This window comes from Girardinichthys multiradiatus, chromosome 23 (genome assembly GCF_021462225.1).
Source record: "Girardinichthys multiradiatus isolate DD_20200921_A chromosome 23, DD_fGirMul_XY1, whole genome shotgun sequence".
Taxonomy (NCBI): Eukaryota; Metazoa; Chordata; class Actinopteri; order Cyprinodontiformes; family Goodeidae; genus Girardinichthys; species Girardinichthys multiradiatus.
Genome location: NC_061815.1, coordinates 13,628,670 through 13,654,601, shown reverse-complemented (window position 1 = coordinate 13,654,601; position 25,932 = coordinate 13,628,670). Strand labels below are relative to the sequence as shown.

Here is a 25,932-nt window from a genome sequence, read left to right as displayed (position 1 = left end):
CTTTTTTGACTCCAACATTAGTTCGCTTTTATTTTTTGTTTCTTTATCCTTATTTTTGTAACAGCTACAGGGCTTTTCGTTTTTAAGAGACATCAGGTGCGCTTAATTTGCTCCTCAGGGCGGTCGGTCAGAAGGGCTTCCACTGAAGTCTGTTCTTCCTCCGCCGCAAAAAAACCCCGTGAGCAGTGAAATAGGCGCACCGCATCAGAGAGGGCGTTTCACTAAGTTGTGCAGCGGTCACGCTGATTGGCTGAAGCCGGTGACCGTCACTTTACATGGAGCAAACAGAGCTCAACATACCCGCCCAGTGTCCCCGGGATGAGAGGACGGCTGCTTCGGTAGAAAAAGAACAGGGAAATGAAGTTGTCAGACTGGCTAACCCAGCAGCTCACCCCCTTTCAACTGTAGAAGGCAGGTTTAAATGATAAAATCGCCGCTATGACCGTCAGTTAGCAAATGTCACCCAGCTACGGCTCTATTAGATAACGTTACCCACCGTTGAGAGTGTCGTAACACAGTAGAGAAAGTGGACACAACTTGCTATCCCGCTAACTAACCTCTAGCAGTCGAGTGTGTTTCGGTTTCAGGACGACATCGCATTTGGTGAGTTTTGATAGCTGAAACTTTCTGTTGTTTTTATGTGAGGTTTCCGCAGAACTTTAAACGTGCTCTCGTCATTAGTTTGGTCGTTTCTCGGTGCTGCTCTAGGTCAGAAGCTAGCTGTACTTTCCTGACAGACAAGAGTTTAACGTTGACATTTTAACGTCATTTTAGCCGTAACATCCTCCCTGGCGTCGTTTTGAAAGTTAGCTTTTTTTCCCCCTCGCCTGGCGTGTCATTATATTCTCATAATATACACAACAGACTGTTTTTATAAATGTAGCAACTTTTAGAGGTTTGCTAACATTTTCTCTAGTTGCGATATTTTTCATTAATGATTTTAGCCACGGACGGATTATGAAACAATAGGCTCTATGGGCACAAGGGTGCTTAAAAGGTCCCCCCCCCTAATTAACCCAGGACTGCTCAACTGTGCGGGTTATTTTGTTGTTGTTGCACCATTTAGTTATTTATGTGCTTCTGTTTGATCACCATGTTGTATGATGTGTGTCATTTTGCTGCTTTGCCATTTGAACCCTTTGTAGCTCTGGCTGTTTTATACCTGACTTTCCTGAGTATGAACAAGGGCGTATCCAGAAACCAGATGGCAACCACTAATAATCTTGGGTTGGCACATCAAACCCAAAAAACAAAGCAGAATTTCATTTTTATTATGCTGTTGTAAAATAGAGTGGTCAAGACCCAAAAGTGGTAGTTTATGAAAAACAAAAATTAACAGAAGTATATATAAGGTCAGTAACCTTTCCAACTGGTTGATGCTCAGTATCTGTAGATGCGGCCCCTGACCCCCATTTGTTGGCACCACTGGCAATGAAATAGAGCGTTCTTCCATGGGACATTTTGTATCAACCATTTGTAAATTCTTTCCATCTGGGGGGTATTTGTACCTGCTTTGATAACCAAGACTTTAAAGTGATTTTTTTTCTTTTTTTGTCATCTGTTCATAGTTTACTGTAGGAAATGTGGCTGTATAACTGCAGTAAACAAGCAACCAGCAGGATGTTGCTTACAGTTACTTTTGTTTAATCAGAGGTCATAATCTGACATAGTTTCTAAGCTAAAACCGACCCAAACAGGACGTCACCATAAATGGAAATGAGGTCAAACACAAAGTTTTCAGAAAATAACATATATTTAAATAAAATTCTATGTTTGATTTTGGCTTTTTTGGGGGTTATTTATCTTTATAGCTTATTGCAATAATGGGATACCAAACAAATGAGTAATTCTTGATGAGTACGTGGGTACGAACTGTTTTTTTTTTTTTTTTTTTTTCGGTTTAAAATGTAAGGAGGCTGGAGCAAAATGGCAACCTATGTATAAAAAAAATAAATAATAGGAGAACCACCAGACAGAGGGACTTAGCCTCAGCTTGCATGTTTTTACTGTGACAAATTTTGATGACAGTTTAAAAAAAAAATCTAATGTTTCTCTTTAAAACATTCCACATGCCTTTAGTACTTTAAAAAAATGTATCACTTGTTTTTACTGTTTTAAAATGTTTTCATCACACACCATATCTTTGTGTCTCCCAATTTTACATTTTAGCTTTGCTGTTTCACGTTTTCGTAGGTTTGCATGCAGCAAAATAATGAGTGCCCCCCCCAGAGAGGTCATTAAGTAATGTGCTTGTAACTGTAGCTGTGGGACTGGGACATTGCAGGGAATTTCTGCATCATTTTCTAAATATGTGCACACATTTATGAGTATGGTATCTTTCATATTTAAACTATTGATGCACCCAATTTTGGCCCAATATCTATATCTGACTTTAATATTGATAATCGATATTTACCGATTCCTACCTTTTTGACATCGTGAAAAAACGGCCACGCCACCGGCGTTGGTTCTCTGCTTCAGTTAAACCCCCAGTCACTGCATCACTATCACCGTCACATGACCAAACAAATACCACATGGCCAAACCCTCCTCCCGAAACACAGAAGGCAACAAGACGGAAATAAACATCGATATTAATATCGGCCTAGTTTTACATACGGGACTGATACCTATATGTCAAAAAAAAAAGACTAATGCCTAAATATTATGTGTCCCTAATTAAAAGGTTTTATTTTTGCAGTGATTTTTGGATTGGATTACCCGTCTTCAGTCATGCCTTTTCCTTTTGGGAAATCTCAGAAGAATCCAGGTGAAATAGTAAGGACTTTGAAGGAAAATGTTGCACACATGGAAAAGTTGGATGCTGCAGACAGCAAAAAGTGTGAAAAGGTTTGACATCACTTTTAGTCCTCCCGGTCGTTTAAAATGAACTTTGCATTATTAACTTGCATTACACAACACGTTATCCGTCCTTGTTTCCGTCTTAAGGTTGCAGAAGAGGTGTCCAAAAACCTTGCTTCCCTGAAGGAGGTGCTTAGTGGGACAGGGGACAAGGAACCTCAAACTGAAGCTGTGGCTCAGCTCGCACAAGAATTATATAACACCAATCTTCTCATCGCACTTATTGCAAACCTGCAGAGAATTGATTTTGAGGTGAAAAAAAAATAAAACTACTTGTTGCTCTATTAAGTTGCCTTGTTCCAAAAGGTTGGATTATTTGGCCTGAAATGATCAGAGACTATGTTTCTGTTCACATTCGAGCTCTGCATGTTGATCTGTCTGAGTCATTATTTTACAGGGCAAGAAGGATGTGGTCCATTTGTTCAGCAATATTGTAAGACGTCAGATTGGCAGCCGCACACCCACTGTTGAATACATCTCCTCACACACAGAAATACTCTTCATGCTTCTGAAAGGGTGAGTTGCTCTTATTTTTTTCTTCTGAACAATGCATCGATCTGATCGTTTACACTTCAGCATGAGCGGTTCGTGTCTAAACATCCATGCATTAATATGAAGGTTGAGATCATCTAACTGCTTCTGTTCTTCAGTTTGGATTTTGTTTTGCAAACTATGCTTGATAAGAGTGAGCGCTGCTCCTTTACTGATTTCCTCAAATATGTGTTAGGTTGCACTTCCGCTCACCGTATGCGTTTCAACAGCTCCTAGAAGAACAAGCAGGAACTTGCTGCTCTCACCTGTGGGTTTCACATGCTGATGGAGAGATAGCAGAGTGCTGGTTTTACAGCTCTTAAAAAAAGCCCCACCATGCTGCCTGCTCAAGAAAACAAAATGCAGTTTTAGCTGCTCGGCGCTGGGTCATCTCAGGCTACTTTCAGCAGATCAGAGACCATCTCAGAGAGCTGTATGATTTATTTTTTTGTTTTCTTACTCATGGTACTTGTTTTTTGAGGCCTGAACTCATAAAATGTCATGTTGACAAATGAGACCTTTTAGCTTGTTTGTTGGGAGGCAGACATGAAATGCTGACATTTAATGCTCGTGGTAAATTATGTTGCCACTTATGTAGTCTCTGTTTAAAGGGGGATAGGTTGTCTTTTGGCCAGCTACCTGTAGGCTCCTAATAAGCACCTCACTGTGAAAGATGAGCTGCAAGAATGGTTTTATTATGGGATTAAGAGCGGTTGAAGTGCCGGAGCACTCTTTGATTCATCTGCTGTGCGGTCTTGTATAATTGGTTGGTTTTGAATTTTGAGGTTGACGTGTGTAACTGTGCTTAAAGCCATGCTGACATGTGTTAACCTGTGCAGATATGAGAGCCCAGAAGTGGCTCTGAACTGCGGCATGATGCTGAGAGAGTGCCTGCGCCACGAGCCCCTGGCCAGGACGGTACTCTTCTCGGAGGATTTCTTCTGCTTCTTCCATTATGTGGAGCTCTCCACCTTTGACATCGCATCGGATGCCTTTGCCTCCTTCAAGGTACACATTTTCTCTTTTATTTGTCACACCACACGTGTATCATTTCCAGGTAAATGCTCGGTTTTTTTCCCTCTCAGGATCTTCTCACACGACACAAGATGATGTGTGCGGATTTCTTGGAGAATAATTATGACAGGGTGAGTTTTTCTAGTCTGAACTTTGATCTGTCATTCGAACAGTGCTTTCTCTGTGCCTAACAGGCTTATAAAATGTCTACCAGGTGTTCACAGAGTACGAAAAGCTGCTGAATTCTGATAACTACGTCACCAAACGGCAGTCTTTGAAGGTATTTATATCCTTTCTTGTTAAATTACACTTTTATTTGAGCTTACTCGTTTGCATTAATTTATTAATTTACTGTTCATCAGCTCCTTGGGGAACTCCTGCTGGATAGACACAACTTCACTGTCATGACAAATTACATCAGTCGAGCCGAGAATTTGAAACTGATGATGAACCTTCTACGAGACAACAGCCGTAACATCCAGTTTGAAGCATTCCACGTCTTTAAGGTGTGCATGTCAAATAAATCTCCAGGTTAGGCTGGGATGAAACTCTCACGGTATGACCATGAATGAAACTACGACTGTTTCACGGCATTGACACAAAACATCAGTTGCTTTTGTTTAAAATAAAATGGTAATTTGGAACAGGCCCAGTTACTGAAATCGATCAAGGTAGAGATTTTAAATCTGCTTGCCAAAAGATGGCTGTTAACCTCCTTTGCTTACAAGAAATGCACATTTGTTTGTTTCCAACTGTGAAAAGTCAGTCAGTCAACTAAAGGAGTGCCATCCATCAGTTACAAGAACCTTGTCTGTTTTGCAGCTGACCCGAGCGGATGGCCTCACTAATTAACCACTAATGTTAGCTTGTTAGACTTCTGTTACTCTATAAAGAGCCAAACTCCAATAACGTAGAGCATTTTTAACTGATTGTTGCATATATTTGCTCCTCATAGCTCGCAAACTATAATTGATGAGAGTGAGCGCTGCTCCTATAGCTTCTACACCATGACTATCAGTTTTTCACAACCAGAGATATTTCTAAAGAGACAGAGTTGTCTATTGTTTTTTAACCAAGCCGAAAACATACTAGCTCTTCAGCCATCTGACTGTCTGTGTAGCAACAGATGTGAAAAATCTCTTTTTTTATGCAGCAAGAGAAAGCTCTGGCATTTTGATAAAAGAATGTTCAGTTGTATAAGAAATATGAAAGTAATCTGTTTACGTATTTGAAACCTTAACGTTTTTAAACCTCGGTAAACCTTGATGTCGGTAATCGGCATTAGGCATGGGCTGATTTCCAGGATCAAGATTTTAAAAAGTGTTTTTATTGAGATGCCAGAGAAAGTTCAGGAGTGACAGAAGTTTTATTTGGCTGTGTGGAGCAGAGAGGGACCACGCTTCTCCTCCCCCACCTGTTTCTGCACGGTGTTTATGACTACTGTCCTTTTCTCTTGCTTAAAAGAATTTCATATTGTGAAAATTAAAGGAAGGCCACCCTTCCTTCTTATTAAGATAACACTGTTTTAAAAGTGGTGTTGGTAAGCTCTAATGTGTAAAGCAGCTGACTGCAGGCTAGCTACCTGAACTAGTCTGTGGCTAAAGTGGAATCCAGTTCTCTTATTTTTATGCTGAAATAAACTGATTTGTCAATTAATGTCATGAGAACGTTTGACATACCTGCTTTTTTGCTCTTAGAGTTTCTGGTTTAAATCAGATATTAGATCATGCATCAATATACATTTATTTGTCTCAAATAGAGTTTAATGACATTAGGAAAGGATTTAATTGCAATACTATAGTGGAAAATTGTGGCGTCTATCGATTTCAATTAACCAACATGTTCCTAACAGTTTTCTACTTTTACCATTACGCAATGTGCCCAATGCTCTGAGTATCAAATCATTGTATAAATAATGGTATATTTGCTTGAGATGATCACAAGGTGAGATTCTCATGCCACCCTATGTCTAGTAGGCAGAAAATCTTTCCCCTATTTATGCAAGGAAATATGGGCTCTTTGGTTCACATATCTCCTGATTTGTGAGTTTTTTTTTTTTCTTTCTTCAGGTATTTGTTGCAAACCCAAACAAGACCCAGCCAGTGCTCGACATCCTGCTGAAGAACCAGGCCAAGCTGGTGGAGTTCCTGAGCCACTTCCAGACGGACAGGTCCGAAGACGAGCAGTTCTGCGACGAGAAAAACTATCTGATCAAGCAGATCCGAGACCTGAAGAGACCAGCTGCATCCGAGGAGTCTTAAAGCCTGCAGGACCATCTTGCTTCTCTCAGGTGGTACATTATAGAGGTGGTGTCTGAAGCTGCAGAAGGCTGAGGGAGTCTAAAGTAATAAGACAAAGATTTTAAAATATAATTTGAAATATAAAACATAGGAAAACGTGTTCCAATTTCTCATTTTCTGGTTTAGTGCCACTGTGGAGGTGAATTTAGTCATCACCTGTACGGGCCCAGAACTTATATTTAAACCACAGTGCTTCTTATTTAGTGGCAGTGGAAGGCCTTTACTCTGCTTGTGTAATGTTGGGCCTCAAACTCTTATTCCTTCACATAGATTGTTGCTAGTTTCCCAACATTTCCACAGGCTCTAAAGATGTTCTTATAAAGTAATTTTCCTTAACTTGTCTATATTATAAAGATTGAAATGCTGAGAGGTAATAATATTATTTTTCTAATTGCTTCCTCTAAATGCTCCATTTTGCTTTATTATCTGCCTTATTGTCCGTTTTTGTCTGTCTGTGTGGGAGAGTTAAATGATCTTTAGAAATTCGGCCCTGGCAGTGACTTGTGGCTCTTTATTGGCCAGGTCAGCGCCCAGGGCTTTGGCTGCTTTTGTGTGTCTGGCAATAGCCAGACGTGAATCCAGCAGTGCTGTGTCTATGCAGGAAGCACAAGTCAGAACCTATGAGGAATCGATCAATTCTGTTGTTCTTTTTTCTGGGGGTTGCGTCTGGCAACGCTTACATGACTGAAATAGAAACAAGGAATCAGATAATGCTGCAGGGTCTCAGCCAGACCATTGATCTCACAGAAAGCGCTCCATTTCATTTCCACATGCAGAATATACATAGTACTAATCTAACACAACTGATACCATGGTAATGGGTGCTTTTAAGGATGCAACCCCAAAATGTTTCACCGTTGTTCTAATTTATGAGCATTAGGTTGAATTTAAACATGTTGAAGTGAATTCATACTAATCCTAAAGTCAGAAATGAGTCTGGTCTCTGGACACTGGACAAACAGTTGAGTTTTTGTCTTTGTTGTTAGAAATATATGTAGAGATGCACTGATTAGAGATCCGGTGGCCAATTTCTTATCGCCAATTCCGTAAACCCGAAACTGCTTTTTAACTGATTCTGACTTCTTCTTAAGAGCTATAAATAACTCTCTTTTTTTTCCTACCGTCTTAACTTCAACTGTCTGAACAATAAAGTGTTTATAGAAATTAATGAATAATTGTGCACCATTTCACAAGATATTCATTTTTTATGAGGATTATTTCAAAACGATAACATCAGTGTCGGAAGAAGAGGCTCCAATTTGTTGTTATTGGTTAGATTAAGTCATTGAATTATTTATTGCTACTATTATAAAAAGCCTTTAGCAGCCTTTCTGTCATCACTCATTGATTTTTCGTATTGGGACTAGAGGTGACGTCACACTGTGTGAGAGCGATATGTTGGTGTTACACAGCTCTGCAGTTAATAATCATTTGAATATCATTTCAAACCAAAGGCAAATTGATTGGAGTTAACTTCTGAAACTGTTTTAGAAATGTTGTTTGCAGTTAGCACATTGGGCACAGCTAGCATTAACAGTAGTCTTTGTGTGTATTCCTACAGTAAGTAAAACTTGACCTTAACTGATATTTCCAAAAGACTAGAGTTAGATGAAACAGAGCAACTTTGCAGTAGTAGGTTCAGCTTCCTGTTATCCCCTGATGTCTGTAGCAGCCTGAATTAACAGCTGACGTGCCTAATAAATAGTGTTCTTTATGGAACCTACCTAAAGCTTTTGTGCTTTCTTTTGACTTCATTTTTAAACACCTCCCTGATACTAAAAAAACGGACTTTCTAACCACATCCGCTGAAGAGTGTTGTCAGTCCAACCTGATAGCCCTTATATGATGCGTTCACTGATTGGAGAAAGGTTGGATTTTACCTTTCCAACTGGTCCAGCGTAGAATCAGCTAATTCCGGGCACCAGGTGATTTTTCGTGGCATCTCTAATTATGGTAAATAGTTTAAATAGTCTTTACTCTAATACGTCTAATTAGAAGGCTTTTTTGCCTTACTAGGCATCTGCTGAGGCAGTTTGTAAATCTTAGCCTGAAAGTTTTTGGGTGTTGGGGACCAGTGCTGGATTTATTTCTAACTGTCATCTTGAAGTGTATACCTCCCTGGATTTGAAAAAGCCCATCTCTATCGTAATTTACATGAACACCTTACTAGGTAGAACAACGGTACTTGTATTTATGCCATGCACACATCTGTTCACAATAAACAGGGACTGGGTGCCGCTTTAATTTCTCCATGGAAGAAAAGTTTTCAATATGTCCTTGGTTGGTGCACCACCTGTGTTAATCCATAATGAATTGCATTGTGCTACCTTGTGATGGACATCGTCTTATGTAGAGACATTTAATTGACTCTAGACGTCTGAATATGCTGATAAGCCAAAGTCAAAATAACAAAATGTTTTGTAATTTTATGAAAAAGTAAATTATAAATTTCAATTTGTAACTTCTAATTTGAAGCACAATTTTGTTAAAGTGTACAGGAAAAAGCCAAATTATATATTAAGGTTAAATATATATCCCCAGGAGTCCCAACGCCTTGATAACATTCTTTGCTTAGGAGCACTTAAAATAGGCTCTAAAAAAAGTCAAGATGATTTCAAAATCATGTGGTTTAGCTTTCTATTTTAAACACATTTGTTTGTTTATTAACTGATGACATAAATATGGAATCTTGAAGAGGTCTTGTTGAGATTTGACTCCAGGCATGACATGCACTCTGGGGGGAAAAAAAGGGTGTTGTACACAGCTATTCCCACCAGGGGGAGCTGTAGGCAACAGCTGGCACCTTGTAAAAGTTTCTGGATCCCTACCTCCTATAGTGAGAATACACAGAACTATGTAAAACTCTCTTCTCTTTATAATTTGATATTGAAACTGAAAAGTGGTGCAATTATGTACTGAAACTTGCAAAAACAGGAAGGAACTACAGTAGATGAGCAAAAAACAGTTTGTATTGCTCTGTGATTAAAAGTTATTATATGCCATGACTAACTGACCTCTTGTTGGAAAGCCACCTTGTCATTTCTGTTGGTAGTCTTCAGGTATACACTTCTAAGCATCGTTTCCCTGCTCTGTGTCAAGAGTTTAATAATAGTGGTCCTTTTTTCAAGGACATAGTCCACTCCATGCTGAAATAAGTGCTTAAAAATCCTGTTCTGTAAATGATCTGACAGACTGGCTGATGCCTTACGTTAGGTACCTTTTTAATGTTTTAATGATTCACAAAAGTAACAAGTATTCCTTTAAGAATGGTCACATACAAATATAGACAGACATAAAAATGAATAAAGGCATAACTGATTTTTAGAGAAACTTTGAAAGAACCTTGAAAAGCCTGGAGAGCGATTTCTCAGATTCACTTTAAACTTGCAGTGTCTAGGTCTTTGAAAGCAAAGTATGACACATGGCCCAAGAGTTTTGCACAGTCCTATAAGTCTCTGGCAATACCATGTATACAGCAAATTTAATTCCTGAAGATCAATAGTATATATTTCTATATATTCAGTTTCCTTTTAATTCTGCTTAATGTTTTTAATTATTTTGCTATCTTCTCTTTTCACCCCTTACGCTTTCCACACTGGATGTTTTATTTACCGTGGGAACAAATTATGTGTACATAACATTACAAAAGATAATTGAAGTGTGATCGCATTTATGAAAATAAAGTGTTTTGGCAAACTGTGTGGTGTGGTGAGTCGATGCTTCATATTAAAAACTGCTGGGATAGAGTTGTGGAAGCAGTACTCAAGAAGGACATTCAGTCATTTGTTTGACCATGTTGCAAAAAAATCACAAATATGACTAAAAAGATGATGACTGCTGACTGTTCCAGCTTTGTGCCTCAAAAGTCTAAAGAAAGTTGTAAATAATTTCAGATTAGGTATGTGGGGAAAAAAATGCATGATTTCACAGCCAGGCTAACAGACCTGCAGAATCTAGAAATCCCACTTTCTAGAAAGGATCGTTTCTAATGCTTTGGGACTTGGTTGAATTACTGTGAGGGCTGTTATCCACAAACTGAGAAATCACGGAACGGTGGTGAGCCTTACTGGGAGTGGTCCGCCCCACCAAACGACTCCTCTAGGAAGTGGCAAAAGAAGCCAGAACAACATCTAAAGCACTGCAGGCCTCACTTGGTTTCCTTAAGGCCGGGATTCATGATTCATCAATGAGCAACAGACTAGGCAAAGATGGCATCGGTGGGAGAGTTCCTAAGTACAAACCACTGCTGACCAAAAACACAAAGGCCCTTCTCACATTTTCCTAACCTGTTTTCAATCAAATGTGACAAATTTTTAGTTAGCCCTCTTTAGATAATTGTTCGTTTTTAGTGCCTGTGTTTGATGAACTTTTCCATACATTTATAAATGCTAAAGCTCCTTTTTAAATTTTTCTTTGAAAATACACACCTTCCTATTTTTAAAAGCAGAAACAGAAAAACATCATGAATAAAAATGTTTTATTCAGAGTCAATTGCAATGACTATTCTAACCTTCCAAATCTTCACTTGATCACTTTCTCTTTTGTTTTTTTTTTGTTTTTCTCCATCTGAGCAAGCTTCCACATGTCTGAACTGTCTAGAGCAGCTCCAAAGTACTGTGCTTCCACCGTGTTCAGTGTTGGGACCAGTGTCCGCATCAACCGTCAACTTGCCTTTTTTTCCCCTCCCCATACCAAAGAACGGGCTTATCACCAGAACTCATGCACATGTTTCACAGAGTTTCGGGTTTCCCCTGCAGAATAAGACTTCAAAGGCCTTTTGGAAGGAAGCTTAACTACAATCATCTGTGCAGAGGTCCAGAGTGAGTTATCTGGGTGTTTCTGATGATCATCCTCTTCAAAGTCTTCAGTTTCTTCATCTCCAAAATGCAAAATATATTTTCAGTAACCTGGAAATGTATTAATTTGAAAAATGTTTTCCAGAAACTATTTCTTCCAGACTTTAGTCCCTATTGTAGTCTCTAAACATTTGCCATCCAACCGCCTATCATCTGTCCATCCAGTCTGCGGGTTTTTGCAGGTTCCATATTTAGTACCTGTCTGCTTGTCTGGAAATTTGAGTCTAGAAAAGTATGAAATTTTGGCATGAGAAATATATTTGAACCCTGGATTTCTATTATCAAAAATGACCTTGGAGCTTCATTTGATGCATCCACTTTCTCTTCACAGAGAAGGTAAGAGACTTTGACCGCTACAGCCATCTTGCAAAAATACATCCCCAAGTTTTCCAGAATGAGATCATAAGGATACCTTCAGCCTGTGCCAGACTTCACCAGATCAGGGCAGACTGAGACAAAATCGCAGCTATAACCCTTAAACTTCACCAGTCACAGTCTCATCAGGAAAATAGCTGCAGCATGGGAAAGTAGGTTAAAGTTGAATAGTAGAAGAAGGCCTGTAAAGCTGCAGCGCTTTCCCATGGAGAAGGGGAGTGTCACCACGCTTTGCCAAGAGGATCTGCATCTATCAGCTCTCCTGGCTGTGACACTACTGTGCTCATGAGTGGGAACGGGTGGGTGTGAGACATGGGATGTGGGGGCAGGGTTTTTTTTTTTTTTTTTTTTTTACCAGGGGTTACAGGTCACCAGCCTCATGGGCTTTCTTGACCAGCTCGGTATTAAATAGCGGAGGGAGATGGACCAATAAACCCAGTTTTCGCCTCTGTGTGTAAATTCTATTTTTCACAGTGAGGACCTCCTCGGGACAGGTTCGCATCAGAAACCAAGTATGGACTGACTACCTTGGTGTTGGAAGGATTTATGGAGGACATCCTGGAAAAGCGCTCCTGTCCCCCACCCCCACAAAGAGAGAAACAATTAAAAAAGATGCTCTCGCCATTTCATGCATGACAAAACTTTTTGTTTGTGGCAAAGAGAGGGGCTGCAGGGCAAACATCTGCGGAGCAAAGTACGGAAGAAGACTGACGGACAACATGGCTCCATTCAAACTGGACGGAACCAAGGTATGCTGTCTGCAGCTTTTCCGCTTCTGTCTGATCACTTTAATGCGCTTAGAACCCAGTTTGTCGCGTTGTAGGAATGGAAAAAATGCTATTTCGCTCTCTTGGACTGTTAAACAAGTTTTGTACATTTATTTGCGCAACCCTGCCTAAATTGTTGAGTTTCGCAGTAGAACTTCGAGATAGTGGTTAAATCTTAACGTTCAAGCGGTTTTAGCCGCTGCTGGTGTATAAATTATCCTAGTTTTTTAATTGAAGTGATGCGCATGCTCGTTGTCGCTTCACTAAGGCCTCGTGTTGGCGCCACTTTTAAAACAACTGGTTTAAAGACTTTAAACGACACCAAACCTCGAATAACGTAGCCCAATCTACGAAAACACCGGTCCACAATCTACAGCTAAGTTGTGGTATTTAGAGTTTATATTCTTGCGGAAAATAAAGCCCATCCAGTTTCCACTCCGCCGTTGTTCGTTGTCTTTGTGACGCTGATAACCGGAGAAGTTCGTGGAAATTTCCCTATGAAAGGAAACCCCTCAAAGTCCCAAACTCTGGAAAAAACACGAGAATTAAAAATATTACTAGCTGTGATGTAAAAACTTTAAATATTTTTATAACTTCCCCGCCTTTTGAAGTTACGTGCCTTCAAAAAGTATCCACACCCATTTCACATTTTATGATACAAACATAAACGTTGCATTGTTTTTTACATTTCACAGTAAAATAGGGCATAATTGTGTAGGTGATACTCGATTTTTTTCCACAAATATTAACATCCCATAGAAGAAAATGTATCCATTTTCAATTTGCACACGTTTAGTTTTTCTTTATGTATAAATCTAAAAATAGAAATAAAATTGTGGTTCTTTTAGAAAACCATCAGATCTCCTATAGTAGATATTTATCAGATGAGTTTTAAAAGGTAATTTGTGGCTCTAATCGAGTTTTATTTAGCTGGACCGAGGGCAAAAATAGCTCTTTGGATTGTACAGTTTGCGACTGTAACAATATCTCAAGCTTTTGACATTTATTCAGTCCATCATCCTAATATTAAAAAAAGTAAAACTCTTGAGGAGCTGCAGAGATCTACAATAAAACTAGTAGAGAGAGACACCCTAAGTGACCTGCAGGTGTAATTCCATCAAAAGATGGTTTTATAGTAATAACTCAAGGGAGCTGAATATAAATGTATGCCACACTTTTCAGATTTTCTTTGTAAAACATTAAAAAAATGTACCACTTTTCCTTCCGCCTCTTTCGGTTATAAATACTTTTCCAAGGCAAACATCTCATTTAGAACTTGAGTAAAGAGCTATTTATATTTTTTTTATATTTTTGCATTTCATACACAAATTGTGACAAAACAGTAAAAAAAGATAAGGTGAGATTACAAAAACAAGGGTTGATCTTTCATAGAATATGCATCTGAATTATCAATTTTGTATTATTGTGAACTACAGATGCATTACTGTTAATCTGGGGAAATCGTTTTAATGGGTTTCAGAAATAAAGCAGAAATATTAAATTGTTTGAAAGGTTGCACTGAATAATCAAACCTGGAGCTAAATGTAACGCTACTATATCTCTATTACTTTATCAAAACCAAAAGCCTTTAATGTATAAAACAAAAGGGTTACTTAACAGCAATAAGAAATCAAAGTGGTCCCAAAATTGAACTCTGCGGGACCCTGCATTTCATAATGGCATGATCAGATACACTCCCAGTCAAAATTTTTAGAAACACTTTCTCATTTAATGGTTTTCTTTATGTTTATGACTATTTACATTGTACTTAAATTCTCGCTGAAGGCATCAAAACTGTGAATGAACACAAAATTGTAAAATAACTTTAACTATGTTTTATATTTTTAGATTCCTTAAAGCAGCTGCCCTTTGCTGTAATGACTGAAATATTAACCTCTGGCCGTCTCTCAATCAACGTCTGGGAAGTTCTTTCAAGTCTCTTTGGAAAACTATTCCAGGTGATCCCCTCATGAAGCTCATGGAGAAAACGCTAAGAGAGCAAAGCAGTAATCAGAGCAAAGGGTGGCTATTTGGAAGAATCTAAAATATAAAAATGATTAGAGTTATTTCACAACATTGGAATGCTACATATTTCCATGTGTGTTCATTCACAGTTTTGTTGCTGTTGATGAGAATCTACAACGTATGTAGTCATGAAAATAAGGAGACCCATTAAGTGAGAAATGTATCTAAAACTTGACCGGTGGTGTATGTATATCTGTTAATCTGGACAAAGTGTTGTCCAATATGAATATAATTAAAAGCCTGTGGTAGATTATTCTTGCAAAAAATAATAATGTGCAAAAGTTGCTTTACCTGCTTTAATTGGATATGTATCAGATTTGATCAGCTCATGTCCAAAATGTAAAGATTTGACTGGTCAAACCTGATTAGATCATTCTACATGGTACAAATATTCATAAATATGCAGGCTATGAAACCTAAATTGTCTAAACACAAAGATGGGGGTTTGGATGCATTTTCACTTTTTTCTCCATAAGTGAAAAATATGCACATAATTATTCCACTCTGATCACAGATGCTGTAAAACACAGTTTATGTGAAGCCTTTACACCTTAGAACTGGATGGCACAGAAATGCCTTCGTCTGTATGAGGACAAGACAGAAATTCTTCTCTTTAGCCTTCCTAACTTCGTTTAAAGGTGTCCTGAGCTGCTTGGCAGGGTCTCCTCCCATATCAAGACCCATGTCAATAATCTTGACTCCAACTTTAAATTGGATAAATTCCTTTCCATCTTCGCTCTGTGTCAAAAACCAAGTCTCTCCTTTGGTTGCCTGTGAAGTTTAGGTCCTCCTGTTTGTCTATGAAGCCCCTCACAGTCTGTCACTGACTGACTCCCTTACGCTTCCAGCTCCCTCTGGTCAGCTGATCAGATGCTCCTGACTGTTCCTCGCTCTAGACTCAAAAATAATGGAGACACTAAACTGGAAATCACAAGCTGTGTTTTACTGGTTGTTTAATCGAAGTCAAGTATGAGTACCGGTAGTCTAGTTTTCACTTGTTTAGAACCAAATTTAGTTTCATATATTCTGTCCTCATGGTAAAATGATCCAGTCCAGGCTTGACATGTTGATGTATTTTTAGATTTTAAGTTAGAGTTGATTTAAAAGTACAAATTATTTCAAAGTGGTGAAATAGTTCTTCACTAGAGTCCAAAATCAAGAGCTGCGTATCTGTGAATCAGTTCCACTGAGCCCAAACAAAGGACATCTGATTTGGGCTTAATAATACAGCATTTGTTTAAAAATGGCACACATAAATGTCTGAATCTATTGATAGAAAACTGAATTGTGTAAATTAAAGAGGAGCCCTGTAAATCAGTGTCTTTTTAAAGTCGTTCATGTTAGCTTTTACTCTGTTTTCGGTTCTTCTAGAAGTTAGGCCTTGCTGTTACATATAAAGGACAGTTTTATGGATGCCAATGGTTGTACAGGCTGTTCTTTTGTGTCTGGCATCATTCATAGGAATCAAATAACACATTTACTATCATTTATCACTAACATTTGCTTCTGTTGTGTTTCAGATGTCCCTGGTTCGACTCTCCACCCTTTCTGCCTGTGTCACGGCCCTCCGGTTAAGGTGCATCTAGTGTAGTTAGTGAGGTGTTTCAGAATCTACTGCCCTAGTTGCTCCTTCTGGCTGGAGGGCTTGTTCTTTTTCAAAACCTTTAGTCTGTTTTCCCTGAAAACTGCTGCAGCTCTTCAGTGTCTTAGTTCTCTGAAGATGATTTGTGCTTCCTTTTTCTGTTGCAGTGGCTTGTAAAAATATTCATGAACTGTTCCATGTTTTATAATGTCACAACCATGGACTTTAAACATCAGTGTGTTGTATTTAGATGTTTATATGATGGACAAACAAAGTAGGGCGGGATTATAAAGTGAAAGGAAAATAGTTTTACATGGATTTTCAAAATGTCTTACAAATAAAAATCTGAAAAGTGTGGCATGCATTTGTGTTCCGCCTCCCTGAGTCGAAATGTAGGACCACCTTCTGCTGCAGTTACAGCTGGCTGTGTGTTTCAGGTTCTTGTCCTGTTGGAAGGTGAACCGCCTCTCAAGTCTTTAGCAGTCTCTAACATGTTTTGTTCCAGGGTTTCCCAGTATTCCCATCATCTCTGTCCAGCTTCTCCATCTCTGTTGAAGAAAAGCCCTCCCAGCCGGCTGCTGCTGACTCCACAATCTATCATAGTGGGGATGGTGTCTTCAGGGATGATGTCATCTCAACAGGTTCTCCCACCTGAGCTGTTGATCTCCACAGCCCTTCCAGAGTTACCATGGGCCTCTTGGCTACGTCTTTGATGGGCTGGATAGTTGACCTGAGTTTTATGAGCAGTCTCAATAGAAATCAGTGTCACACTTTTCATATCTTTATTTGCAAAACAATTTTTTTAAGCATGTAGCTCATTGGCTGTGGGTATGATGCTTTCAGTAGCATGTTTTTGCATTGATATCCCAGAGCGTCCTGCCTCACGTCTCTGATTCTTTAAGCTGAACATGCTGTTGACTCTGCAGTTGAAAAGTGCTCTCAGTGCAAGTAGTTAACACGGAGCTACTGCAGTTTGAGCATTTCATGCACTGCTGGTCGCCTCCCACCATTCTCTCCATGCTGCGTTAAAAGGCTAGAAGTGAGCTGGGTTTACAGTGAGTTTTGTTGGTTTGCTCTCAGCTTCTCTCTGTGTTTGCTGTGCAAATCCATGCAAAGCTCTCTGCAGCTCAGACGCACAGAGGTGCTGCTCTTGTTCTCGGCTTTGAAGAATACTTCAAAAGACTAGAAATGTCTGCCACTCCAGGCACCAGACAGGAGCTGCTCTCCTTTATTTATTTATTTATTTGAAACTCTGATGTTGGAGATATTTAATGTCTTAACAAGCTGCTGTTTTCTGATGGATGACATCACAGTTTCAGTGTTTAACATGGTGGGTGCCCTCAGATGTGGTGAAACACCTATATTAGGTTGCAATCATTTGAAATCTGAACAACGCAGGAATTTGAGTTGATGTGGTTTTCTCAGTAGAGATGCTGGTAGATTGAACACTAGATGGCAGCATCTCATCTGTAATGGCTCTGTGTGGGAAGAAATTATAGAAAACTAACAGCAGGAGAGTCAATCTGTTATTCTGGGTACATATGCACCTATAGTAATACGTCTATTAGCAGTTTATCTCTGAACATTCAAAATCTGTATACAAAATGACATTGGTTAACAACATAATATACAAACATCACTTTGAAGCATCAAGTAGAACATTACATTATAGTGTGATATTAGACTGAATACTGAAGATGATGCTGTTTGATTTCGTTTCTTAATTCCATATATTTCTTTTTTTACTTAATCTGTTTGAATAATAAAATCCCACAGCAACTCGTACAACAGAGTTTTTTTGTTGGTTCATATTGCCTATAATAATGAACTAGTAAGTTTAGCAGAGAGACGGAAAACATGAAATGAATCCTGCTTGTTCTGTGTAGTTAACCGAAAGGCATGTCATCGGTCACTTTCTGCAACTAAATACAAGAACCAGCTGCACAAAAAGTCAAAGAAAAGTAGCAAATGTTGTTCATCCTGGTAATTTAATTAAATAGTTGATTGGAGATGTTTAAAGAAATTATAGGCTCCTCAGCTAAACTGACATCAGTCAAAACCAGAAACACGTGAAAGAAGACTATTTAGTTTTTATTTTAATTTTGAATATGTAACTGCATATATAGAAGATATTAAAAAGAAGAAAAAATGACAAGAAATGAAAAATGGTGAGGTGGTGTTGAGAATTTGTGTCCATATTTCTTGGGTGTGGGGAAGTACTAACTTATAATGACGCAACCTGTTTACCAGACACTTTCACACTGATCTGCTCCCAGTTACATGATGAAAACTTCTAGTTATGTGCTCTACTTGTGTATTTCTTTTCAACATTATCCACATATTTACCAAAAATATGATATATTTACAGATAAACAATATTTTAAGTATAATATTCATTTATGATCTTTATGTTTTGATTTAAACTGTTGTGCTTGAGCTGCACATTCAGACTGTTTGTTCCAAAGCTTCAACCCCACACAGACCTGCAGAAGGTTCTCATTTTGGTTCTGATGATGGGTGTTTTATATTGATTTAAACCTCTTGACACAAAACCTCCCTCCCTTTTAATAGCCAGTTTCTGATTATATTATATTACATCAAATCAATAAATACAGAAATGTGTGCTTAGTGAAAACTGTGTTTAACTTTTGCTAGTTTAACGGTTGTTATTTTTAAAAACACTTTTAATCTGTCAAACAAGCCTCATCGGAACACATAATCTAATTTATTGAACATGCCTATACATCCAAATACTTACGCTGATGTGAAAAGTTTCCATTAAATGGATGTTTCAACAACACATTGACCCCAAACTGAGGCAAAATAAAGAAATGTTGATGTATTCTGAAATGTAGTCCAGTTATCCTGGGCTGGAGTACCAGTTCACAGGAGCCACAAGTTGGTCGACTCCAACACAGATGTGTAGCAGTTCTCTGAAACAGCTGTTCTAGCTACATATATTTATTTTTATGATTCACAGGAAAGTAAACTCTTCAAGCATTTTTTCAGTTTATTAAACAGTAAATGTTTGCGGTTGTAAGGAAACATACCGACACGGATATCTCCTAAGCAGCCCGATATTTCCTTCCCCTTACTTCCTGGAGAGGAAACACACTTGATCATTTTTTCTTCAGGTTTAGATTTAGAACAGGATGTGCAGTGTTCCCACTGCATCTGCATTGTGAGAACTTTGAGCTTTACTCACTTGTTAAACACACTGCTGTTATTTTGAACACGGCTGTATGGGTTAACACAAAGTTCAGCTTCTAACCCACGGTGCCATTCAGCTGAGCAGACAGCCGCAATAATCCCTTCCTGGTATGCCCACTCATGCACCCACGCAGGGCCGGTGGATCAGCCCGCATCACCAGCTACTATTACACTAGAGGGGAGCTGGTTCAGGTCGCGGCGCGCGCGTTACGGGAGCGCGCACACATATCGTGGGCTGGTCCGTTGGCGCACAGCTGTGGTTTGGTGTAAGGACGCAGGCTGGTAACTAAGTTGTTGTCCTCGGTGTAGTTTGGAGAAGGAGCATCAGTGGAGCGTCTTTCAGAGCAAACAGGAGGCTGAGGAGGGAACATATAAGGATGCTGATCCGAGTAGAGTCAGCGGGAGCTGCAGCTTCTCTTCATCAGCGCCAACCTGGGTTGTTCCGCCTGTAACTTTTTAACGAGCTGAAGTTTACCTCAGCTGGTTTTTGGTACTCCGTTAAGTTCCGTATCGCTCCGGTCTTCCGGCCTGCCTGCCATGGTGGCTTCATCGGTCCATGGAGCGCTCCTCCTGGGCGCCCTCTTCCAGCTGTTCCCTCTTCCCGGCGGACAGGCGCCAAACTGCCAGGAGGTGCGCACGGCGTTTCACGCTCTGCATCCCGGCTCCAAGTGGGTCCCCGAAAACCCGGTGTCAGGTAACTATCACAGCTACCATAATATGCAGAGAATGTTTCTTTGAAGTTTTAAAATGCACTCCAATTATTTTCTCTCGCTGCCCATCTTCACCTGCCACGGCTGAACCCCGCCAACCTTCTCTGAAAATAAAATCAATCACCAACGTTGAGCATCTCGTTAAAAATGCGGGTTGCAGGCTTAACTGGTACCGCCTGCAACAAGCGTATAGAGTCAATTTGTTCTAATATTGATTCAATCAAGTAACCACAAATCTGGGATGGTAGATTCTCTGCCGTGTACTTGCTGTGTTCTACAAAAGTATTCACACTCCTTGAACTTTTCTAGATGAACGTTGCCACAAACTTCAGTATGTTTTATTGAGATGCTTTGTGACTGAGCAGAGCACGGTCTCCTGAAAGGTAAACTTCCACCCCAACCTCAAGTCTTTTGCAACCTCTGACAAGTTCTCTTCCAGGATTCTCTTGAGTTTAGTTTCATGTATCTTCCAATCAAGTCCAACCAGCTTTCTTGCCCCTGCTGAAGAAAATCATCCCCACACATGATGCTGCCACCATGTGTAAGGTTTATTGCTCGTTCAGGGCAATGTGTCGTGTTAGATTTCTTCCAAACACATTATTCTGTAAATCATTGCAGCTCCTCCAGAGTTACCATGGACCTCTTGGCTGCTTCTCTGATTATTGCTCTTCTTGGCTGTCCCTCTGTCATTGTGTGTGGACAGCCATGACCAGTTATGGTATACTCTTTCCATTTTAGGATGATGGGTTGAAGAATGATCAATAAAATGTTCAAAGCTTAGGATGCTGTTTTGTGACCTACCCCAGCTCTAAACCTCTCCCCAACCTTCTCCCTGACCTGTCTGCTGTCTTCCTGATGCTCTTTGTTCACTAATGTTCAAACCTCTGAGGGTTCTCAGAGAACGTTAGTGTTAGATTTTTTTACTACTTTGTGTTAGTCTATCATGTGTTGGTCTATCCCAAAAAAAGATGCTTAAGTTTGTGGTTGGAATGAGATAAAATGTGGAAAATGAATGGGTCCACTCAGTAAAGGGGAACAGCAACAATGCCCGGTTCTGTTGTGCAGAAAACAGCGTGTTATTGCTACGGAGCCTGTTGCTTACATTCTGATTCAGCATTTAAATGGAGAAGCCTCTTGTGTGGCTGAATAACAGCCAGCTGCAAATGTTAATTGGGTGTTTTAGTGTCATGTCAGCATGGGGAGGTGCTCCGGGTTAACAGCTTTCTCTCCAGCCTCAGCGTGGGATCCTCGCACCGCACACTCCTACACGCCTCTAAGAGGTTTACAAAATAAAACCAAATGTTCAGTCGGCATAAGAGAACGAGACAAATTGAGAAATACTATACGAATTAAACAGCAGGGAGGAAAGTAAGATGCACTTTGAAGCCTGTTTTGTCATGCTTCCTGTTGTAAAGGTGCACACGGCTCCACCGGCCGAGCCCTCCACTCCTCCACACATGCGTCTTTAATCACAGACCGTCCGTCCAGGCCATCCAGCGTTTTATCTGGCAGCCAGAGGGCGAAACATCACAGCAGGCTGAGAGAAATATTTTGCCTCCCCAAAGCCAAATCAGAGTAGGTCAGGCTACCTTCGGTCTGAGAGCTGGTGCTGGATCCTCCTCATGTCAAATCACTTCACGAGCCAGCAGCAGGACTCTTCTATCTCAGCTATAAGGGTTCAATCTGGTTTATTCAAGGGAATTCTGCACTTAGACACCTAAACAAAAGGCTCCAGGTAGTTTCTTTGCACAGACGTTACTGGCACCGATCACACAACCTGTTTGGAATGGGCAGTAAAGGTGTGTTATTGCTAAAGCAATGCCAGGAAGTCAGTGTCAACACAGAACATTAGGGCAATAACACTTACTTTATTAGATCTAATTGTCTACTTATTATCTTAAACTGACAAAGAGAAGCTTCAAACAACAATGCAGATTCACAGCTATTTGTGCACATTTTTTCTCTCAATTCGGTCCCTTAGTCTCTTATTTTACCAGATTTTATTGTTTTGTCACATTTTGGAGATTTTCTGTCATGGTTAAGTTATACTTCACATTTATGGGTCTAATTATTGTCATTCATTCATCTTCTGTACCGCTTATTCCATAGTGAGTTACAGGGGAGCTGGTCTGCAGGAAAGAAGCAGGTTACACCCTGGACAGGTCGCAGGGCAACACAGAGACAAACAGGACAAACAACCATGCACACACGCTCATTCACACCTAAGAGCAATTTAGAGAGACCAATTGACCTAACAGTCATGTTTTTTTGGACTGTGGGAGGAAGCTGGACTACCCAGTGAGAAACCATGCATGCAGGGGGAGAACATGCATACTCCATGCAGAAAGATCCCTGGCCGGGAGTTGAACCAAGGACCTTCTTGCTGCAAGGCAACAGCAACCAACTGTGCCACCATGCAGCCCCTAATTATTGACATAAAAAAACAAAAAACGTTTTGCACAGCACCCTCCACTTATCCTGTCAACCCTGAAAATGATGGGTAGATAGTAGTGTTGGACGATATGAGAAAAATATATAATTGTAATTCTTTTGCTGAATATTGCAGTAATGATATCGATTATGATTAACCCGCATTTTCCTGACTCTTCTTTCCTTACTATTATACAATGTAATGAAAGAGCTTTGAACCTAAAACCATACATCAACCGCAGGAATTAAGGGCTGTATATATCGGTATGCAGAACAGACATGCATGACTCTTGTATATTATTCCTAGGAAATACTGGGAAATTAAAAATCTTTGATTTTACGTGCATACATTTAGCCAGTTACTTCATTGTTTCATTGTGAAACGTTACCAGATCAGTGTGGAAATTGGACACAGCCTCAACGCTGTGGATGACAGTTAATGATGTGACTGTGAAGATTGTTGAAGATGATCTGAATAATATCAAGTGGCCTGTATCAGTATGGAATATTGTGTGGAGGAGCTAGCTGATTCACAGCGATGTTCACAGCGAAGCAGAAATCTAATATATGTAGCGCCTGGGGGCGAAGCTACAAAAAAACTAAAGTTTGCTGTTTTCACCATTGCGATTTAAAAGAAATGCAGTGTAACAACATCACAAAGAAACAAAATCCAGTACAGCTGTGGGAGTACTCCCATACATGTCTTTGTTGGAGCTGCTGCCGTGGGTGTTTGGTGCTAAGGCTGAAGGTGAAGCAGAGACGAGGTTTAACTTTATTCGTTCATATCACCGCAGCAAAATAAAAAATAAAAAAAACCTCTGGACATGAGCGTGAGATGGCTACATAGGTGACGGTGTCAGTTTGATGGCAGGCAGGTCTTTGACAGCAGCAGGAGTGCTGGATCATGAGAGGGGGAGCAGGCGCCCATGAAATGGAAGAGGGATACAAGTTTGCTGCAGGCTGAGCTGACGGCTTCCACTTATTTCAGCAGGCAGGAAGTCCTGCATGCTGGTGCAACAAAATATCCTAATTTTCCTTTTTTTTTAAGGTTTTAAGGTTGGTTAGCAAAATTTAAAAAAATGTCCAAGAGAATCAGCAGCATGGTCATGTTTTCTTGCCAAAACACAAACAACCCTGCTGTCTAAAAGACTCCAGTGGACATAACTTTGAGGTGGAGCAATCCAACATGCAGCCACGGCTCTTCCTGTCTAATTAAATCCTGATTTTAATTGCGTGTGTCTTCACTTTTTCTTTTAATGAAGGCAGGCTGTTGTTTACACCCTCATTGTTTTGTGCATGTTGAAACAAAAAAGAAACTCTTTCACATTTGGGTTTTCAGCTTTCAAATTGTTGCTTCATCAAATGACTAAAGTGGAATAGAGAACAAAGCTCCAAAAATACTCAAAAACAATGGCAATCCCCTGTAGGTAATGATATTCTTATTCCTTTGGTTGGCTCTAAATTGCTTTGTCTTTGTTTCACTTACTGTCTCTACAAAGTGAGCGACTTATTTTGCCTCCACAGAGGCAGCTACAGATTCCTACATGCTTTCTCCCCTCTACACTGGAAGCTGCTGTATAATTTATGCTCATAATGAACAGCTTTTAGCATATTCTATATCCTAATACTACTTGTTTTTCCATGCTCTCTGTCATTAAACTTGCATGGCCATGGCTTTCTAATTGGCGCTGGGAAACATAGACATGTACAGTATTTGTGGATGCCCCCGCTCCCCTGACTTGGAGTCCCCGAGCTTGTTAAAAGATGAGAGGAGACGGACTCCTCTCGTCTGCGTGTACACCTTCCACCCCATCCACAATGAACATTTCAGCCACAGAGGGAAGCAGCGATGGATGGTCAAATGGAGGCTGTGTTTTAGAGACCTCGCAAACCACATTATAATGGCTTGCAAAACTATTGATGTGTTGATTTTATTTTCTATATTTATGTTGCAACCACAGACTTCAATGTATTTTATGAGGGTTTCACGTGATAAACTGACACAAAGTGCATAATTGTGACACAGAATGAAAAGGATACATGTTCTTTTTATGCAAATAAAAATGTTTTTAAAAAAGAGGGTGTGATTTTGAGTCAAGCCTTGAGGAGTCAATAGTGTAAATGTAAATGCTGTGAATCTTTTGGGGTATTTCTCTACTACCTTTGTACATCTAGACACCCACATATTTGTCTATTCTTTGCAAAATAACTCAAGATCAGACCATCTGTGAACAGCTGTTTTCAAGTCTCGCCACAGATTCTGAATTGGATTTATCTGGGCTTTGACTAGACCATTTTAATACACAAATATGCTTTGATCTAAACCCTTCAATTTAGGCTCTGGCTGCCCTCACAGCATGATGCTGCCATGTTTCAGGGTGTCCTGCAGAGTTAGTTGTCCGCCATGCATGCATGTAGGCCAGTCAGTAGAGCTTGCACACAGACATGGCAGACTTTTTACATCGGTGCCCTTCCTGACAGCCTGGAATCAAACCCAGGTACCCCGTATCAAAGACGTGGACCTCCTCTGCTACACCACCAATGAACTGTTTTGTCTCCTAGTGGCAAACTGCTTATGTGGCTTCTAGCTACTTTTTTCTTTAGGCTCTTCCATGAAAGCCAGTTTGCGAAGTGCCTGACTACAGATGTTGACAGTTTCACCTGAGTCTAGGATCTCTGCAGCTCTTCTATAGTTACCATTGACTTCTTGGCTACTCTACCCCAGTCTCGAGTCTTTTATTGCCTCTGACAGGTTCTCTTTTAGGATTAACAAGCCCCATACATTTTCCTATCAACTCTAAACAGGTTCCCATATCCCTGCTGAAGAAAGGTATTCCCACAGCATGATGCTGCTATCACTATGTTTCATAGTAGATATGTTGTGCTCAGACTGATGTGCAAAGTTCAGGTATATGACTGCTTTTGGAAGGAACTGTAAATATAATGAGGTGACGCGAAGGATTTAGAACAAAAATACCTGATTACACATTGAATTATTTGCAAAATAATGAAAATTCAAGTAACTTCTTGGCTTCATGTGTTGTCTACAGTGGCCTTGACAAAGTTTTGATACTTTGATTGTATTTTGTTACATCACAGCCAAAAAGATGTATGTATTTTATCAGGATTATATTTGATAGACCAACACAAAGTAGTGCATAATTGTGAAGTGAAAAGAAAATTAGATATTGTTTTTAAATGTTTTACACGCAAAAATATGAAAAGAATGTGATGCAATAATAATTAACCTTTAATATTGTGATCATAAAA

At 39.7% G+C, this 25,932-nt stretch overlaps 2 protein-coding genes and 2 long non-coding RNA genes across 6 annotated transcripts in view; 3 read left to right on the top strand and 1 right to left on the bottom strand.

The window, feature by feature from the left end:
• The first annotated feature begins 246 nt into the window (after window positions 1–246).
• Window positions 247–10,406, top strand: cab39l1 (calcium binding protein 39, like 1). 2 transcript variants are annotated; one of them, XM_047353812.1, is made up of 9 exons: window positions 247–411; window positions 2,702–2,850; window positions 2,950–3,114; window positions 3,260–3,378; window positions 4,233–4,401; window positions 4,479–4,538; window positions 4,622–4,687; window positions 4,770–4,913; window positions 6,477–10,406. In XM_047353812.1, the coding sequence occupies exons 1-9, from the start codon at window positions 276–278 to the stop codon at window positions 6,666–6,668; spliced, it is 1,200 nt and encodes a 399-aa protein (XP_047209768.1). In that variant the 5' UTR covers window positions 247–275; the 3' UTR covers window positions 6,669–10,406. The 2 variants fall into 2 exon arrangements, with proteins under 2 accessions (XP_047209768.1, XP_047209769.1); XM_047353813.1 differs by having other exon boundaries at window positions 274–603.
• Window positions 10,407–12,366: 1,960 nt separating this feature from the next.
• Window positions 12,367–16,676, top strand: LOC124859929. The gene is made up of 2 exons (XR_007036224.1): window positions 12,367–12,687; window positions 16,251–16,676. It is a non-coding gene; the product is annotated as an uncharacterized LOC124859929 (long non-coding RNA).
• A 1,706-nt stretch (window positions 16,677–18,382) lies between these two features.
• On the bottom strand, window positions 18,383–19,633 carry LOC124860205. The gene is made up of 2 exons (XR_007036297.1): window positions 19,518–19,633; window positions 18,383–19,410 (listed from the first exon to the last, which is right to left on the bottom strand). It is a non-coding gene; the product is annotated as an uncharacterized LOC124860205 (long non-coding RNA).
• gpc3 (glypican 3) overlaps window positions 19,611–25,932 on the top strand; it is a 198,136-nt gene continuing 191,814 nt past the window's right edge. Inside the window, exon 1 of one of the 2 annotated variants that reach the window (XM_047353256.1) lies at window positions 19,611–20,216. In XM_047353256.1, coding sequence (XP_047209212.1) covers window positions 20,060–20,216 — 157 coding nt within the window. In that variant the 5' untranslated portion in view covers window positions 19,611–20,059. The remainder of the gene's footprint in view (window positions 20,217–25,932) is intronic. The other variant, XM_047353254.1, reaches the window with a different exon arrangement.